General features: G+C 42.6%; 1 protein-coding gene across 6 annotated transcripts in view; it reads right to left on the reverse strand.

Annotated features, from left to right (window-relative positions):
* znf512b (zinc finger protein 512B) overlaps nt 1–12,891 on the reverse strand; it is a 28,442-nt gene extending 15,551 nt beyond the window's left edge. For 4 of the 6 annotated variants that reach the window (XM_053424513.1, XM_053424509.1, XM_053424510.1 and 1 more), the window contains exons 1-2: nt 12,775–12,891; nt 10,080–10,214 (exon numbers count right to left, since the gene is read on the reverse strand). In XM_053424513.1, coding sequence (XP_053280488.1) covers nt 10,080–10,212 — 133 coding nt within the window. In that variant the 5' untranslated portion in view covers nt 10,213–10,214; nt 12,775–12,891. Of the gene's footprint in view, nt 1–3,449; nt 3,598–10,079; nt 10,215–12,774 lie in introns of those variants that run through there. The other 2 variants (XM_053424514.1, XM_053424511.1) reach the window with 1 other exon arrangement.
* Between the last annotated feature and the right edge of the window lie 8,098 nt (nt 12,892–20,989).

A 20,989-nucleotide genomic window follows, 5' to 3' on the forward strand; every position in this document is an offset into this window, starting at 1 on the left:
CACTTAAAACAGCCTTTTAAATGAGCTATTGTGGCGAAGATATGGATTATGTGCTCAGAGGCCAGTTCTGGGTTTTGTTCTCTGAAGCTAAACTCATATTTTATCTACACCCTTTAATTGACAGAAAACCAAGAAAGCAAAGCAGCACTTTAATCCCTGAGAACAGGAATATTAATTTTGAGGGTTATCATTATATTAGACTAGCTAGTTACACAAACATCCAACTTAAAAATGTATTTTCAAGTTCACAAAATATCTGAATATGATTGTATATTAAAACCTAATAGGGAAATAAATACAAGTGGGGGGAGGGAAAACCACATTAATCGCTAGGGTCGGTGGTGTGGTGGTGGTGTGTGTGTGCGTGTGTGTGTAATAGGAGGAGGGGAGGAGGGGGGGCTAAAGGCCTTCTATTGAGCCAAATAGATCAGCTATAAATCGCTGGTGTCGGTGTGAACCTCTGACACAGCACACAGCCGACCGACTGCCTCAGCTCTCTCTCTCTCTGCTCTCTACTCCCTCTCTCCATCTCTCACACCGCTGCTTCCGTCATTTCTCATCTCATGTTTTCTTCACCCTCCTTCTCTGTTCCCTCCGCACACTCTTCCTGCTCTTCCTCCGTGTGAACTTCAGATGCCAGGCAGTGAACAGCCTCATTACTGCTCTCTTCTCTGCTACAATTAAAACCCCTGCGCTATCAGCCCCTGCACTTTATTTCCTCTACACAGCGCTACTTGAGAGAGAGAGGGAAGATGGAGAGAGCCAAGTATGAGTGTGTGCGTGTGGAAAAGACGAAGGAGGGGGGGGGGGGGGGGTGACAAAGGGAGGAGAGGAGAGCAGGGGATGCAGAGGGAGAGAGGAGAGAATTGCAGAGACGTATGATTTCTTCCTCTGACCAAGCACAATGCTGGAGGACAGTGCTGCAGGTAGGAGCTGAGGCTGCGGGCTCTGCTCCTCACACTGATATTTAGTTTCTTTACATGTGCCCTCAACTCCACTGCATTGATCTGGTGAGATCAGTTAGCGGCCGCAAGCAAGCATTGGTCATATCAGATCTAAGAAATGTCAAAGGGAAATTACCTGAAGAAGAGATGATATTTCCTCTGATGAGAATCGAAAGAGAAACCTCGCACACTCTCTTGTATGGAGGACCAAACGTGTCACATAGATAGTAATTAAAGCAATTTATAATTAATTGTCCAATAGACGTTAAAACATTCATACATTAATACAGCAAGTTGCCTAATTCGTCCTTGATACTGTATTTTAATGAAAAATAAAAAGAGAAATCTTAAACAAATTAAAGAGAGGTTTATAAAATTAAAATAAATTGTCAATAACTAAAACGTTTTACAATACATGAATTAATTCATAAATAGATAATGGATTTCAAAACTCTATTTTAAGAAAATGTAAAAGTTAAATAAATAACTGGGTTCACCAATTGTATTTTAAATTGTTTTACGAATTTATATTTCATGCTCATTATCCATTTTAAAATATATATACAAATATCAATAAATAATCTATAAGCACAGGTTTTTTTTTGTTGTCAAATTATTTATTTATTTATGACACTTATAGTCCTTCATATTTTTAAAACCCTAGCTGACAAACATGACATTGTGAATATGCCAACTGCTTTCCCCCCCTCCAAACTCATTGACAGTTGACAGGATGACACATGCCCAGTGGAGCCATTTGTGGTGGCTCCCAAAGTGGATCAGAGCACTCTGTGTGCCTACCAGGATTATACAAGTGGTTGGAGGATTTCTCATCAAATAAATGAACTGACTTCCTGCCATTGCTGCTCATACGAAAGCAGCTCTAGCTGGCAAAGGCCAAAATAGCCTTCGACCCCCAAAAACATCTCTCTCTGTCAGTGACGTTAATGTGTACAAGAAGCACTCCAACACTAACACACCATGACCTCCCGCTCTCATTTCCCTCTGTGTTTTATTACACAGTATCAACTTTCCTTTTCTCCCTCATTCGTCTTCTTTTTGGTTCTCACTCACGAGCGCGGACGCAAACGCCGGCTGACAGATTATAACTAATCTTTTACTTCACAGTCACAATAATAAGATAGATGGAAAATAAGGCAAGGCTGAATAAGATTGAATGAGAAGTACCACGCTGTTGCAGGATGGTGGGAATAGTTCACGACACAAGGTGTAAACACACGTGTGAAAGCACACACACTGGTACACACGAACAAGCACACAAAAACCATTACCAGTGTGTATGAGAGCGTGATTTGTGTGCATGGATATGAGTATATTAATATTCTCTAGGCGACGCAGCATTTCTCTATTATCCGTCTGGGTAGCAGCTGGAGAGGTGATGCAGTCGACGCTGCAGCTCTTGTGCCGGGGAGGAAATTGAGCGTGCATTCTAATTCCTGTCTTAGAAAATAAAGGTCTTGTAAAAGAAAGGCATAATTAATGAATTCTGCTCTTGGGAAAGATATGTTCCTGTTGCTATGGGAATAAGATCCTCTTGTCTTAGTTACCACTATCAGAGGCCTCTTTCCAACGAGCAGAACAATTAGACCCTACGATTCAGATAGGCACGTACACACGCGTGCATGCCAAGGTAGCACAGGTGCATGTGTAGATTTACTGTAAAAATGAAGCATACAACAGCAAACTTGTGTTTCCTGGTGTGGTTTGCAAAAGGGATTAAGAGTGTTCAGTGTCTTCTACTTTGTTTTGCTTGTTTGAATGTGGCAAGCTCTGTTTCTCAGTCGTCCCAGCAATTGCAGCCATTGTCTCGGTCTGAAACAAAGCAGACCCATTGTGTCACATCTACACCCCGCTTCTCAGGCGCAGGCCATGGGGATAAAACAGCTGTTCGACTAATGTCAAGAGTATGACTCGCTCCCAGCTGTCTGCAACTGTTGCTCTATAGTGGTAAAGCCTGACAGAGGAGAGGAGAGGAGAAGGGAAGAGAAGAGTCTGGGCTCAGGAGTGCTGGCAGCTGCCTAATGATCTCAAATAACCTCTGAGTTCTCCTAGCTACGCCTGCAACTGCTCCCCCACATTACCCACAAACACACACAGGCGCGCACACAGAACAGTCATTTGTTTCTTCGACAAACACTCACACAGGAGCCTTTGTCTGTGTCGGCACAGTAGGCTTCAGACATACTGTAGTGTGGAGCGACCGCGCAGACAAACACAAACACGGCTCACACAACTCGGTGGAAAGAAGACGTAGTATCAGTGATTCATCAATCACAACGGACAATAGATGGAGAAACTGATATACCTGGACACACAACAGAGTAAACACGCTCACTGTATGTGGAAGCTGTCCTGGTTCACTGTTTAAGAAGCAACTTACTTTCACTTTCACGACCTTCTGTCACAAAATGTGTCTTTAGTGGCACGTCAGGACACACAAACTCACACACACGCACACACACACACAGCCCGACACTTACGCACCTCTCTTTGAAGACGTCCCCATAGTTCCCTCCCAGTCAGGCCTGATTCCAGACAGTGAGAAAGAAGAAGGAGAGAGGTGGAGCAGCAGTCTTGCTGCCCAGACACCGAACTGAATGAAAACCAGACTCACTCTCAGTCAGTCCGGCTCTTACCCCCTGGTTTCTGTTTTTTCCTTTCCCTCTCACTCTGTTTTTACCCTCCCTCTCTCCCTCTCTCTCTCTCTCTCTCTCTCTCTCTTTAACTCTGCATCTAAGATTATCTCTTAAATAAACACACCTTTTGACACACAAACACACACACACACAGACAGAAGCTTGTTCAAATGATTTCTCGATTACACCATTACTACTCCTGAGAATTAATAACTGTAGAAGTAAATGTGTTCAATACCATAATACAGCTTCATGTAATTTAGGAGCTAAGAATGTATGTCCATCTCATTACATTATTTTAACTTTTTCACATAAGGTTTGGGAAGATTTCAAAACAACAAGCGATACATCATATCTCATCCTGACTCAGACCTCGACTAACTTGACTACATATTCCCCCATAATTTAATTGTGATGCACTGATAAAACAGTTACCAGTTAATATAGTTAGAGCACTATGAGGACCGTGCAGCCTGGATGAAAGCTGGAAAACCAAGTTGACGAAAATGATCAGACATGAAATACATACTCCCATGCTGCAAAAGTGACCAATTATAAAATATAACGTAATATGCTGGTGAGTGATACACTCTACTGAGACAAACAGTAACTGCCCAAGAGAGACACTGGCGAACACATCTGCACCGCAATGAAGCAGCGATGATATTATTAGTCACACCCAAGATTCTGTTGGTTGGGGATTTCTGACAGGGTAATTCAAAAAAAAATCCAAGAGTGAGAGGAAGAAATCCGACACTAGAATTAGCGCCATGCAATTGTATGCCTCCGCTAACCAGTGCAATTTCAGTCTACCAACATTCATTTTGCACTCTTTCCATCTAATCAATTAATATTTTAGTCCAAGTTAAACAGGTCAAAATTCAAAGAAATTCCCTGAAAACATACTTGAAATATAGTGTTGAAGAGACCAAAACATGTTTTGCGTGTGGCAGTGACCTTTGACCCCCCACATCTAATCTATAAATCCGTGAACATTTGTCCCATATTTGACAGGATTCACTTTGAGGGGTTCTTTAGAAAGCATGTTCACGATGCAAAAAGGTTTTTGTGATGCGTTAGTGACCTTAACCCTCAACCTTTGAGCACCAAAATCGAATCAGTTCACCCTGGAGTCAAACTGAATGTTTAAACCAAAGTTCAACAAATTCCCTGAAGACATTCTTGAGTTATCAGGTTCACAACAATGGGACAGACTGACTTAGGGAGACCCTGGAGACCTAACGTCTATGGGTAGTGTCTGTCAATTTTGCCAGCGTGAAGGAATACAAAGTTTTGTGAATGCACAAAGTCAACCTGATTGTGAGAAGAAAGACTCAAACTAAAGAACAGAACATTTTTGCAGCAACAGTAAGTGTGCTGTACACGGTAGCAGAGGAAATCCGCATGTAAGCAGGGACCCTCTGAGAGAGGGGGCAGGGTCTTGATTGTGAAAAAAATGAAATAATGCTCTCAAAATAAAAGACCAGGCTCTTGAATACAGATAGGAAAGAAACTGAATGAAGACAACCATTCCTCGGTGGAAATGTTTATCATTCTGAAGGTGCTCCGGGGGGTTGCAAGTAAACATTACTTTATTTTAGGGGCTCCGAGCAAAAAGGGAAAACAGCCAGGGAATCATTGGGATCATTGTGAAGAAGATGTGAGCTGCCTGCATCATCTATTTATTTGTTACTCTCTTTATTCAGTGGTTCTGGAAGGTAGATAATGACACAGTGCGTTAAACTTTAGGGCTGTATTTAATGGGCAACACATTTCCAAGGTATAATGATGCTACGACTCTCTGCTCTATTTTTGCTATTAGAAGCCACCAATAGCAATAGTTTAGTTGTAACAGTCTATTCTCAATATAATAAAACAATTGGATTTACCAAAGATTTGAATTTGCAAAAACTGTTATTAATGCTCAGTCTATGAAGAGTGTCCTAAACCCTGAACCTCTCTATAAGGATTCATTCTATGTTAAAGGCAAGGACTCACCACACAGACCTGTGTTAGACTATCAGCAGACCGGCATGACTAAATCACACTTTGATTTAACAGCCTTCTTCTGCATCAGGTGCATGCGTCATATTATTGGAAACCTAATCTATTGCCTGATGCCTGTTTAGCCCATGGGTAATGGTGTGTATGGTGACATCCAATCACAGGAGTTTCTAATGAGTTGCCACATCTGTTGCTAGTGAATTCCTTGGGGATGATGCTAACAGCCAAGCAAATAAAACACTTTAAAATTTAAGACTGACCGGATAGAATTTTAAAAACATGATGAATACATGAGGAAGATGGTCCAACATACAATTGTTGCACAGAGACATGTTCTGCTGCCATAAACACGCAGCCATGAAAAAAAAGCATGTGTTTATACAACAGTGCATACAGCGCTGTATATGTGAGCCAGACGGGCAATGCCTGCTCCAGACTGTTTGCGGTGCCCTCCTTATGGACAGTGACTCACCAACTCAATCTCTCTCCTCTCCCATTTCCCTGTGCTTCTTCTCATCTGCCATCCTCAAGCCTGCCAAATAAAAGGTGTGACAACGATAACAAAGAACTCTTCTCAGAATGAAATGAAGCATCAGGCCAAAACAAACATTCCCTGATCTATAATTATTTTATGGAGTTGATCTTTTCTGGTATTTCACCAAAGGGAGACTTTAAATTTCAACAGGTGAGAACTAAAAAATATACGAAATGTGAAAGGAGTGATGATGGTCAGCGAGGATGATGGTTGGACTAAGGTAAATAAGGTAAATCACTGTCCCTGATCATACTGCTTAACATGTGAGACAAGAGAGAGAGTTTGAGCGGGAGAAAATGGTAGGAAACAACAGTTATGTGTGGAGAATTGAACAACAACTACGCCAGAGAGTGAGAAGTGTGTGAAAACAAAATATAAGAGAGGAAAAGAGCTGAAGAGATGGCTGCTGAAGCAAATATGCAGGGTCAGCACATGGTGACTGTGAGTCTGAAATAAAGGTCAAAGTAGTGGACATTTGAGAAAACAGACACACACATAAACTTGCAACACTAACCAACAAATTCAACATTCACACAGCCACAAGCTTACAGACCTATGCAGACAGATCACCCTTCCCCACACAAATAGAGACAGCATCGACTGGAGCACCCACCTCCCCTTACTCAATACTCAATGATCAGTGTGTCCTGTTATCAGGTATGGTCCTGCACAGCTCTCACAATCACACACACGCATATACAGACCCACACTCACACACTGCCTGCATCACGTGTTTGTGACATCTTCTTCACTGAGGTGCTGCAGTGTCCACACAATGCCAGCATGTCCGGTGCTGCATGCTACTGCTAGCCCAATTGTTCTACACAGAGTCTGCCTTTGGATAATTAATGGCCGTCAATTATAATAATCATCTGCCCTTAATGAGCGGTCCGAAAAGTGAAGAGTTGAAACCACAGGGCAGTCACGTGACTTACGTTTGTTGTCAGAGCAACAGAGAGAGAAAGGGGGGGTGAGAGTACGCTAGACAATGAAACTATGGTGAATGATGTCAGTTTTTAAGTAATGTTGCTAATATGATGTAAGTCTGACTCACCAGATCCTTTCCTTGTCTATTTTTGCTGGGAGCGATGCAAGTCACACGTGAGAAACTGACAAGACAGTGAAACTTAATACTGAACACGACCACAGAGAGACATGAGCCACACGCGCTATGTGGCAACTCTAACATGTTATCAATGTTTACAAAAAAAGGCCTTAATTCTTCTTGGAAAAAAAATGACAAAGGGTTTGAATGAAATGAAATGAAAATCTCAGAGCAAAAAAGAGTGAGGCTACAGAGAGCGTGTCACCCTCAAGGACCACATCCTTTACTCTGAGTTGTCTGATGTGGAGAGGGAACAGCTGAACCACAACACAAACTCAATTTTCAGGCTTGAGTTCCATGTAAAGAAGGATGGAAGTGAAATTCAGGGGATTTCATGGAACCAAATAAAATCTTGGCTGACTGATCATATCTGCTCTTCAACCAATCAATTGGTCCTAGAGAAAAAACTTTATCTGGAGACTAAATCTGCCAAAGTGCACTGAGTGCATATAAATATAATAAGATAGTATTTGCAGAATATTAAGGGATTTCAAGGAAATTAGACCAAAGATATTGGAATATGCCAATTCTGATATGCTTTCACTTAAAGCCTCATCCTTTATAAACCTCCATCACAATGCTGGACTTGGTCAATGCCCCAAAATGTGCGTGAATGAATGATGAATAACCAGCATAGTATCTGATAATACGACAATGGAGGACCTGACAAAACTTTATAACGAATCGCAACGAAGAATGAAATGAGACCAATGGGAGGAGGAGTTCAGATAATGCCGTTATCTAGTCATCTTACAAACAAACTGTGAACATGGGCATAGACAAGCACTAACAAAGATCCACTGGGAGCCTTACATATTAGTGCTTTTGTTTCTCCAAACCTTGGCTCACAGCCCCCCTGGGATGGACAAGGTGGGGCCAGGTTCATTATGATTAGCAATGTAGCATTTCTCCTCATAAGCTACAGACGGCTTAAGGCAGGTACCAGTGAGCAATATGCAAAGAAGTCCAGATTTGAAAAGATGGCTTGTATGAAAGAGACCATGTTTTGAGGAACGTGTACATCCTTTACGATATAACGGTTTAGGAAGACAAATTCTACAGTAATCAAGTAGCTTTTTGAAGGGAAAACTTATCACTCGTGATCCATTTCTTATGCTTTCCTTTGTGACTAAATGAATCCCTACTGTTACAGTAAGTTCAGCATGTGTTTCAGAAGCTTTGTGTTTCCCCTCAGGGTTGCTGGATGTTCAGGATCTTCAAACCAGAATCACATAAAACTCAGTTCACTGGCAATGGAAGGAACTAAGCCTCTCTAAAGCCAGGGAAACTCCTGGTAATGTCCTCGATAAGAGCAACTTCCCAGCCAAATGAGACAATTCATCAACTACAACATTGTGGAATGTAAATTCTTATCATGTGCAATCAAATTGGGCTGGAGGCTGTCCTTATAACAGTCCTAACACAAACAGACTCCTTAGCAGAAACGTACTGTATTAAAGACAGTGATTTACTCACTGCAGTGGTATTTTTGAGAAGCTTTAGCTTAATAAGAGTCAAAGGCAATCGACTGTAGAAAGAGAAAATGAAATTGACACGCAGAAACAAGAGTCAAATTACCAGAAAAAGTCCCGTAAATCCTGGACCAAGCCAGCACCTGGTCCATCATAACTTGAACACAAACACACATCCGCACAGTCACACCAACAATCAACCGTTGTCATTAACGTTCCTAAGCTAAGAGTGTTTCTCTCAATTCTAGCCTCCAGTCAGGGTTGATCCCACCACCAGCTTTACACAGATTGATTTATAAACAATCCTTGTTTATTGAGTAATAAAGCGTAAAAAGTCCATAAAACGCAAGACATAAAACATAAGAAATACACAGCCTTCTGCTACTATAAACTCTTTAAGAGCAAATACAACACATCAGCCGTCAAACTCTGTACAGCGGGAAGCGGAAGAGTATACTCTGAGCTAGTGCTACACAGCTAACTACGCTTTACATTACTGTCCACAGCCTGAAAACACACACATGCAGCCACCAGCATACACATGCAAATCTAGCCTACAGGGCTGATTATTAACACAGAAAGAGAACAAACTCAATCACCTAGTCTTGCATCGGTGCTCTGTGTGTCTGGGGTTTAGAGTCTATTTTGTAGCAACCAAAACAACTGGGTCATATTAGAGCAGGACCCAGTTTTCCAAGTCTGCCTGACTCTATTAACAAAGTAATGATCATCTGCTCGTTATTGGATTGAAACACAATTCCCTCGCCCGGCTCTCCCTTTCCAAAATCTTCCATCCCCATCCAGATGGCTTGGGGTTTCACTCAAGTCAGTGCTTGGCAATACTTGTTTGTTGGGTTTTCTCACTGTAAGGCAGTCCGAGGAAAAAGTCTGTAGTTTCCAGGCCCTTCTGTGGCGAGAGGGGTAGAATTACATCCAGCCTCATTGATTCTGAGTAAAACATAACCAATTCAAAAAAGCAGGATAGACAGTTTTATGTATGGTGAACAAGTCTTTGAGAAACGGCACTGAATTTCTGAAGAGGAGCCGTAGACTTACAAAAAGTCCAGCCTCTGGAAAGTCAAAGGAATTTAGCGAGCCATGTGCAAAAGTGCTATTGCCAATATCACATACATACAGTATGTGTATGTGTTGGTATGTCATGTGATAAGCAGATAATAGCAACAGTTTGTGCTGCATCAAGACATGGCATTCATCTTGGAATCAGTCCAGGAGCAAACCTGGATCACACAAAAAAAAGCTCTCCCAGTTCCCACTTTCAGAAATAATCTGTGAAGTAACCCTGTACAGATCTTAAATCACAGAGTGTTTTCATTCAACAAAGTGCGGCAGCTCGTCACTCACTGTGTCTGTTGTTGTTTTCAGGGACTGGCGTAGTTCTGACAGGCTCCTGGGGATGTCCATGCTTGGGAGTCCGGCCCTTTGGCATCCCTGATGAGGACAGCTTCCCGAGCCTGGGGCCACTTGGGCTCTCCATGCCTGCAGTGGTAGTTGAGGGGGTTACAAACACACAGGAGAGAGACAGAGTGAGAGATAGCTAAAGGCATTGTTGGGATAGTTTCTACCCTGATTAATCCTGTTCCATCGCTTGTCAAAACATTATTATCAATGTCCACTGCGTCAATACGCCGTGATGATGCAGCCTCCTTGTTCCACAATGCACTTTCGTCATTACGGCCGTTTGGTGCTATTGGATTGAAGGTTATCTGAGTGGAGGCACACACATCATCTGCAGCAGTAATGAGGGTGTGACCTTCCATGTTTCATTTCAAAATCAATACTCTCACTTACACACTAACTCCATGCTCTGCCCATTAGACAAAAGGTGAGTCAAAGAGAGGTGGGTGGGGGGGGGGGGGGGGGTACAAAGCTCCCCTCCTTTCTCTCTTTATTATGAAAAACCAGTACTGCAGCTCTTGATGAGATCAAATGGTCAGCAGCAATGTTTTTTTTGGCTTTAAGTGGTGGCTGATCTACATTTAGTGGCTTCTAGATATATAGGCCATCAACCCTAAACATATTTCCTCGCCACCATCATCCATAGTGAACCTACATGTCAGTTTGGGGCTGTATGTGCTGGAACACTGTCATGTCGGCATGGAACAGAGTCTGATAGATGAAGGATGACAATCGCTAATTGTGCAAAGTGGGACTGATTACGATCCGACATGCTTTCTCTTAGCACACATTCATGTCACTCCCATAATGAACTACAGAAGCACACAAAGGGTCACTAGGTGGGGGCCCCTCTGTGTTTGCTCACACACCATAATATTCACTGTACATCCAGTTATGACTGCTCATCGGTCACAGTGATTATGTGCACACAGTTTTTTTTTACAAGTCGTTAAAAAATTTGACATTAAGAGACATGTGATGAGATCGCTGCACGTTGCAAAGAGATTGCACACAATAATAGACGCCTTCCTTCCCTTTGCCTGGATTATGTGTCAGAGTGTGAAGAGAGGCAGCATTTAACAAGTTGAACAAATGTGAGAACGATGAAAACAGAGTATAAGGCCTGTCTGCTGAATTATCACTGGTAATCAAACGTTAGCTTAGGGCTGGGCACTATGGCCAAAGATGTCCAAAATGATCAGGACAAACGTTACAAGTTTAAAGCAAGACATTTTACAAATTTGAGGTAAATCAACTTTGCATTATAACTCCTAGTTGTGTTTACAAATGCATAAGCATTGTATCGATAAATGTTGTACATTTGTGTTACTGTGTTGCTTTTGATGAAAAGGTTATTGCAATAATTATTGATATGGTTTATTGCTTACAGCCGAACTTCAGCTTACTTTAAGAGAAACAGCATGACTTAACAATTCCTTTGATATTGTTGTAGGCTGATACTTTTTAGACAAGCCCTCAGTTTCACAAGAAAATATAACATTGCCGCTGGTGTTTTCATAAAAGATTAATTCCACTACAGCAACCTACAGTAACTACATTACCATATATTTCCGCTACACACTACAAAATATGCTAAACTTTTGTAATAAAGCTGTTGATGAAAATCGTTCTGGGATCATTTCTTTAGCTCACTTTAAAGAAAATCGTACTTCAATTGACACATTTTGTCTATGAAATGCGTTTTTATTTAATGTTAGAACTTTTAAGTAGACACTTTTAGATTAGCCCTCAGTTTGAAAATGTTTACATTGCAGCTGGTTTTTTCATTAAAGATTTATTCTACTACAGCTACCTACAGAAACCACATTACCATACATTTTTGCTAGACACAACAAAACCTGCTGACACCCACTCACATCATCACCCTCATACAATGTGCTGACAGAACAACGTGGAAATAAGTATTTTAGCTCCGCACGTGGCACACTGCCACACTGTGTGTGTGTATGTGTGTCGGTGTGTGTTTGTGTGGTGGCTGGTCTTTCTATAGTTATGAGTGCCAATTATGTTGCATTACCATCATTGCGAGGACATTTTGGGCTGTTGTTTGAGGGTTGAGATTTGCTTTTAGGATTAGGGTTACAATGAGGGTTAGGTTAGGGTTAGGCATTAAGCTGTGTTGGTAAAGGTTGGGGTAAGGGGCTAGAGAAAGCATTACGACACTGATTGTCCTAACAGCTAAAGTAACACACGGGTGCGAGTGCTGGTCTTTCTATTGTTATTAGTGCCAATTATGGTTAAATTCCATCATTGTGAGGACATTTTGGCCAGTGCTCACAAATTCAAAGGGTTGTTTGAGGGTTAGGATTTCCTTTTAGGATTAGGGTTAGAATTAGAGTTAGGTTAGGGTTAGGCATTTACTTGTGATGGTTAAGGTTAAGGTAAGGGGCTAGGGAATGCATTATACCAATGAATTCCCCCAGAACTACAGAAACACGTGTGTGTGTGTGTGTGTGTGTGTGTGTGTGTGTGTGTGTGTGTGTGTGTGTGTGTGTGTGTGTGTGTGTGTGTGTGTGCATACTACAACAAGGTTACAGAGTTCTCTATTTGTGTGGTAAAGAAAAAAAGAAAAGAAAAGCGAGAGTGCTCCACTTTCTCCCCCCTGCTCGGCCACACCTACCTGAACTGTCGGACAGTCCCCCGGCTCTGTGGGGCCCGGTGGCCCCGGGTCACCTCCCACGTGAGGGCGGGAGGTTGGGGGTCAGGAGACGGGCACCTGAGTGGGCGTTTGTCTTCTCCTCCAGCGGTGTGGTGTCACATCTCAATCCCACCTGCTGTGCGTCAAGGAGCGGTCACACCGGGGCAGCCGGTGGCGGAGGGGGGACAGAGAGGAAGTGGACAGCCGTCACCGTCGCCCTGTCCCCCCCCCCTCCACCTCCTCCCGCTCCTGCCCACTCGACGAGGTGGAGGATGAAGGAAGGAAAAAGAGAAATGTCGTCCACGCATGAACAGAAAATCCCGGAGAGTTTTCACCTTATTCCCAGTTTCCAGTCGGCTCGCCCCCTCTGCTCCTCTCCCGCATTAACACGCAACCACCAAAAAAAACCACGAGGTACTTCTTCTTCTCCTTCCTCCTCCTCTTCGTCACCCTCCTCAGTCAGTCTCCTCAAACACTAATGGCCAGAAATCAGCTGGAAACAGCCCCGCGACTCCTTCGGTGGGGGGGTGGAGGGGGGGAATAAAAAAATATTAGAATACGGGACGGTTTATACAGGCAGTGAAGCAAAATGGCGACTTTATTACGAAGGAGGAGTAGTAGTCGGGGGAGAGAGAGCGAGAGAGAGAGAGGAAGAAGAAAAAAAATCCTTGCGCTGGCTGGATCTAAAGGCGGCACGAAGACATGTGAAGTGCGGTCATGTCGACGGCGGACGAGCGGACGGCTGCTCCGAGGCACCGCGGAGGAAGCGAAGGGGGGAATACAAATCCGAAGAGACGCCAGCACACATCCCGCCCGGGTCCGCCTCGGCTCCTCACCTCCGGATTATTTTTTCTTTTTTTTAATACGGATATTATCTCGGCGGCCGTGTACAGTATTACAGTAATGTGTGTTGGGCCGTGCGCGTCATCCACTCCACCTTTGACAGTTGCAACTACAGTCTTTCTGGAGGCAACTTGCAAACTCTCGCGTTATTATTATCGATATGGAGCAGATTAATATTGAGGAGAAGAGGGAGGGAGGAAGGGGGGGGGCTGTCTAATAACCGCTGGCTCCTGTAGAAAGAGGGAGGGGGGGGGGGGATAAAGGGGGTCAGGGTTAAAATTAATTTAGATCAAGTGTTTTAATCTAGTTGATGCTAGGAAAAGACAAAGTCATGCAGATTTAGTAGAGATAACACATAAAGGAAGTTGTCATCCTGGTTGTCAATGCATTACTGTCCAGGCCCCCGCTGTCCTAATATATAAAATCAATGCAATGACAAATATTCCCTAAAATAAATGTCTGCACAACTGAGTGTGCAGCAGCATCACACACACACACACACACACACACACACACACACACACACACACACACAGGCCTAATCCTAACCATGGAGGAAGTTATCATCTTTTTCTTTACTGGTTGTCTTTGCATTACTGCCCAGGCCATAGGCTGTATATAGTATAAACACAATGCAATGACAAATATTCACAGAGATCACACAAAGAGGGAAGTTGTCATCCCGGCTGTCATTGCATTACTGTCCAGCCCCCCCCCCCCGCTGTCCTCATGAATAAAAACAATGACAAATATTCCGAAAGAAAAAGTGCACAGCTGAATGTGCAGCAGCATCACACACACAGGCTCAATAAACAGATTCAGACTTTTGTGATCATGCAAATTCAAGGTCAATACCAAGACACTGTGGATTCCTCCTGTTGATGTCATGGCCAACACAGGGCTTTTAAATTTCTGTAGCTTCTGTAGGTGAACACTGGCTGTGTCCCCACCATAGCTAATAATACATGTTTCACACATGATGTGAAGCCTGCGACTATCTTGTGTCACAGCTCAGTTAATGAATAACCACTGCCACCTCACTCATCCGAGTAGAATCAACACAGGGCCTCTCTCAGTCTTTGATTGGTGCCAGTCATCGTGACCTAATATTTTCCATTAGTGGGAATCATCTGAAACCATGATGTCATGTAAAAAACAAACAGAGCTGTTTTTAACTCTGCCAGTGGAGGGCAGCAGAGCCTCAGATTTATACTGACTTCACTGTGATGTATCAGCCCACAGTAACACAGAGGCTTACAGTTTTTTTCGATTGCTTAAGCACGATTTTCAAAACAGGGCCCGGCGTTTCAAACACTAAACACAATCAGCACAACCACACACCCAATCAGCAGAACACCTCAGATCCTTTGCAAAACTAAACACTCTTGTAAAAACTATACACTTATTTATCAAAACCATATTTTTTTGCCATATGAAACACACACGCTTCATATTACTTAATTCTGCTTTAGCCAGTTAAACACTGCTGTTGCTAACCTTAAACACTTTGAGCAATTCCAGTTCTCAGTGATTAGAGTTCTATAAGTGAAGTACTCTGAGAAAGTGCAAATATACAATAAATTCACCAAACACTACACAAGACCAATGCTGCAGTCCCAGGAAAATTGAATTTATTTCTCTCCATATCCCCAAATCAGTCAACATGTCAACATGGAGAATCACAACAAAACATGTCCCAGTTTTCATGCTACTACAGGAGTGTGCATAACACTGTAAGCTCGACAAATATCAGACAAGCAGAAAATTCTGTATCCAGTACAGTTTCAATGAGGGGTACCTGAGCCTGGGGCCGGAGATCGTAAACCCTCCATCACCATGCCGAGAAAAACTCTTTGATTGGGTTTAGAGACGGAGAGTATGGTGGAAGGTATGGTACTGTAAACTGTGGATGGTGTTGAAACCAGTTCTGGACCAGAGCAGAGCGGTGGAATGACACATTGTCCCAGATGACAATGGATTGCATCTGGTGCCTGTGGTTTACTGCTGTGACGATGTTGTGTAATCGGTCCAAACATTTGAGAATGTGAGGTGTGTTGTAAGGGCCCATGTTGGCGTGACGGAGGAGGACCCCATTCTGTGTAGTGGCAGCACAAAGGGTGATGTCCCCCTCTCACCCTCACTCTTCTTCTTTTTTGAGCTCAAGCTCCGTTTTGGTTGAAAACCGGTGAGCTCAGCTGATGCATTTGTAAAGTGCTTAAACCTGATTGGTGTGTCTACAATTAAGCAATCATGTGTTTGAACACCTGATGGCGTTTAACCAATTGTTTTACCAATTGGCCCATAGGGATGGTCATTTGACAGGCAGTGCTTAGGAATTGCAAGGAAGTGACATCTTGATATACTTCTGTGTTTAATGTATACAAGTGTGTTTAGTGTTTTGCAGATCACTGTGTGTATTGTTATGCAAAAAGTGTGACGCTGACATTGTGCTTATAGTGGTGCAGATCTGGGCCCATGTTTTGCTCGTTGAGTGTCATGTTTGATAATTGTGTTATACTTTTTGTGTTGATTGTACTGAAATTACTGTAAAAAAAAGAAACAATTAATTATTTTTATTATTATTATTATTATTATTACTACCTTCATACTAACTGTATGTAGGTGCTAACATAAAGACTCTCAACATAGGTAAAGAAAAAAAACCTGAAATCTCCAATTACTGAGTTACATCCGAATAAGCCTTCTAGATGAGAGGTGAAGCGTCTTCAAGAAACACAAGTAAGTCCAGTTTCCTTCGTTCTCTTGTAGATGGCTGAAGATCCCTTCAAATAATTGTAATGTCTACTTAAGGTTTGTCTGCATTCGCCTTCCATAAGGGGGCAGTGCTGTTCTGCGCTTGGTGAGGAGCCACTCATAAACCATATGGACACATACAGGGCCCTGCAGCATCTTTGTCACTAATTATATTTGTGTGTTTGTTTTTCATGGCAATGTGGAGCGTGTTGGTACGGACACATGGAGACTGGAGGGGGCACTCAGCTGGTTTATGGCTCTCTGGGCCTGAGGGGTGTTTTCTCCCTCGACTGACTGACAGCCGCCTGTTTCTCCTCAACATTATGTTCCAGCTGGTTAGACTGAAATCTGTGTTCTGCTTTCTTTAATGGCTGCTGATGAGTGGTTCACGTGGGGGCTTGTCTGACCCGTAATTAATCCTTTTACCGTGGCAGTGATTTATGTTCCCACTCCTCCTCTGCTGAGTGAGCAAAAGGCCACTTAATGGTTTTTAAAGCGGGCCAGGTGAAGTGGTGCGTGCCCTAAACGGCTCTCCAAGAGTCCATCCAGCGGCCGATGGTGTCATTTATCTGTTGACCTTTTCAGTGAAAGTTGAGTGAGCACATATGCACTTTTATCATACTGATGTCCTTTGCAGTGGATTGCTGAATATTCATATTTGGGTGCTGGCCAGAAAAATTACAGATTTTAACGGTTTACGCCAGTGAGCAGCTCCAGTGAAGCAGCTGCTGCAGCGAGCTTCTTGATGGGATTGTGTTTCTCATTCAGCTTCAGTGCTGTCAGAGGACTGAGATCCAGATGATCAAAGCCACGGGCACATAACGATAAACAAGCCGGATGGGGAGGCTCGGGTGTTTCACAGAGTAATGACGAAAGACAAGCTTTCAAAAGATGATTTGCGCATCTCCGGACGTCACAGAGAGAGAGAACAGACACTTAACAGTAAACAGTACCCAATTAACTGCACCATCCTTCACGCCATCTGCTCCACGGAGTTCTGGTTCGAGAGGGCCACTGTTCACTGAATCTGCTCATCATACGTGGGCCTTGTTACTAACAGGTGAGATGCTTCATGTCTCCCGGTAATTGGATCACAGTGTGTGTATGTGAGCAGGAGAGCGACAGTGTGTATGTGTGTGTGTGTGTCTCTAGGCAGCCGCCACTGTTTTGCATTCACAGCCTGAGTCGTGACTCTCGGCTCTGACTGATGGGTCAGAGTGCAGCAGGTGCACGTTTGAGACGTACTCACAGACAAGGAGCGTGTATAAACGGGAGCTATAAAATGAAATGAATAAATGAATAGATTCATGGATGAATTGAAAGAAGAATAAATGAGAGAGAGCAAGGGATGGGAGAAACTAAGCGAGGAACAAACATTATGAGGAAAGTGGTAAAGAAGGAAAGAAATCCACAAGAGCTTTGCAGTAATTCTTTATTATGGCCAGATAAAAGATATCTGGCTTCACTCTGGGCCACATAGGTGAATCACTCTTGCACAACTTAAATCAAGGAAGTTGGGTCTCTGTGTTAGTGTGTGTGTGTCAGTGTGTATGTTTGTCATTTTTCTCTCCTCTTTAAGACCTTTTCCAGCATAAACACTGACCTTTTCAGGACCAGCAGACCTTGTGGGGACCAAAGCTTGGTCCTAATCAGGCAAAACATCAATGAGGTTAAGTTTAGGAGTAACATGTGAATTGTTGTTAGGTTAGCAGAAAGGTTTGGCATGAGATGATTTTGGCTAAGGTTAGAGTGAATGTTTTGGTTAGGCTGTGCACAATAAATGGAAGTCAATGCAAAGTGCTAATAAGGATAGGAGTCCTAATAAGCCTGTTCGTGGTTCAGGTATTATTCATGTTGTGGGGACCTAAATCTGTTAACACAGTTACATTATGGGGAGTTGTCTTCCTTATAGGGATAAAAAGCAAGTCCCCATAATGTAAATCATCACATTTTTGGTGACAGGGTAAGTGTAAAGATAAGGAAAGTAGAGTCTCCAGGAAATCAATGTAAGCCAGTGTAAGGTCCTCTAAAGTCATGGAGACACAACTAAGTGTGTGACCTTGTAGTATTTCTGAATACTGTTTTATACCAAAATTGTGAATCCAAAGGTTTCTGTTTCCACATTGTGTGTCAAAGAAGCACAGAAATAAGAAATCAATGATGTTTTGCTGAAGTGGGTATGGGAGTCAGTATTAAACCGAAACTCACACATGCTCTGTAAAGACTGGAACAGCTTAATACCAGTTCAACTTTAAAGTTTTTTTTTTTACTTTGGTCCTGTTTCCAAACAATGCATTCCTTAGTGTTAACTGAAGAATCAACGCAAAACTAAAGACAAAACCCGGACTTTGTTCTCATGTTCAAATTGCCAATGTATATAATCAAATCCTCCACCCCCACAGAAACAGGCTATATTTAGATGTGCAGAGGACGTTTCATCACTTCCTTCTCTTATGGAATCAGCTTTGGGGATGAGACCACACACACATGTATTCTCTCATCAACCCTTCCATCTTCTTCACAAAGAGGTAATAATAACACCATTTTTGATGTGAGAATTCTTCTACAATACCCTCATATTAGATACAGTAGGGATGACTTTTAGTTGCTTTAAATTGAGCTGAGATTCAGATACGACTTGATTCTGGTGTCTTTTTTTAAATGTATTTTTATTTCCTTCTCTATTACTCAATTCTTATTTCATGTTGTTGCTTTCATATTATCTTTGTAATCGTGGATCCGCACCAACATTTAGTGGGTTATTCCTTGACCCATATTACTTTTATATTACTTATCCTTCCATCAAGTTTCATGTCATTTTTCTCACAAACAAACCAACAAGCAAATGGACAAAGTGAAAACATAACCTCCTTGGCACATGGAAAAAATGAAATCAATTCAAGAAATCAGGAGCAAAGCTTAATCTCAGTTAGTTTATTCTAAAAAGACAACTTTCATCATACTCCATACCACATGTCTTCATATCTGTAAAGCAAATAAATATTTTTCTTTCTTTTTTTGCATTTCAAACAGTTCATCAATCATTTGACAAAATGAACTAAAAGTGTGTATATACAGTACATCAGATAATCCCTCAAAACATGTGTTTTACTCCCTCTAACAGTCACTTACTCACTTTAGCCAAAGATTCCTCTTCAAGGGAGAGACAGGAGGATGCTGGGGGGGTTAGGAGTTTATTTATGTATGTAGGCGTTTATTCATTTATTTATGTGACTTTAACGTTGTCATCGTAGATAGCTGTCTGCTGCTGTCGAGGGTGACATCTCAGGTGCTCAATTGAGTCCCGCTGGGAAACTGCGTCACTATCATAGTGTCTTGATTTCGGAGCATTTGAAAATCACAGTGTCACATCAGGGACGGAAACCAGGAGGAATACAACAGAGGCTTGTCCCCTCTCTCCACATATCTGCGTGTGACAGATGACATACACGGTACAGCACACAGAGAAGACAGAAGCTTTGAGGGTTGCCAAATGCTACCACTGTAACAGGAGCAAATCTACAGTATACGTTTCCCTCAGCAGGCTCCATCCCAACGGTGTAAAAAAAAGCGTCCTTGATATTTATCCAAGACAGTGCTATTCCTTTAAGGATTGCAATTATTGCTTTGTCAAGCATCGATAGTCAGTGATTATCACATTAACTCTGTGCCCTCTGGATCAATTTCATTAACAAAAGACTACTGTTACATACACAGATTGAATTCTATGTTATTCTACAACGCTCATACTGTATATATATGTGTGTGTATATTTCCAAACCCCTCACTGACAGCAGATCAGTCACGATACAAAAAGATTGATTGTGGGAATGACATTCAGCTTCAAGCGTTATTGTTGATCCCTCTGAACCCACAGTTCCAAAACTAAAGTCCTGAGGAGAAAATGTAGCGTGAGCGGTGGCCGAGGACTTGATTAGACCGGCATCACTCCAATCCATTTAAGACCAGCTGTAATTTCTTCTGAACAGGCTCCGCGGAGATCGATCCGGTGGTCCAGCGGTGGCACTGCATGTGTATGTGTTTAATCCAAAGAGTCTTCTACGTGGGTTCACAGTCTTGAACCCATACTAAAGAATTATTCATATAATAACCTTTACAGGGGAGAAAAAGAACCCAAAAATTGTGAATCCTCCTTGTGCATGTGTGAAGCTGGTGTCAAAAATAAACCTGCACGCATCCACCAGGTTTCTGATTAAATCGCCCAATCAGTCCAGTCCGACTGAGGCAAGAAACCAAAAGGAGATTTGCCGTGATCAGGCACATACCAGTGACAGGTCTACATCATCACTAGGGTTGTAAATCTTACACATTATCACTATGTTACAGTGGAGTACGTCGGCCGGGAGCTTTGCGGCTTTGTCTCTGTGTCAGTGTCTGTAAACCAGATTGGCTGTGTTGAATGAGAATCCTCCAGACTGGCTGGCATGTCGTCTGTGAGGTTTGTCCTCTCCCCCCCACCCCACCCCTCCCCGTTCACTCATTGATTCTCCGCTCACATATCTTAAGACGGCAGCTCTTCCATGGCTCCTACTGTGACATGGGATGGGGGAGAGGGCTGCCAAATGGATCCAGGGATGAG

Source organism: Pleuronectes platessa, chromosome 6 (assembly GCF_947347685.1).
Source record: "Pleuronectes platessa chromosome 6, fPlePla1.1, whole genome shotgun sequence".
In the NCBI taxonomy this organism is placed as follows: Eukaryota; Metazoa; Chordata; class Actinopteri; order Pleuronectiformes; family Pleuronectidae; genus Pleuronectes; species Pleuronectes platessa.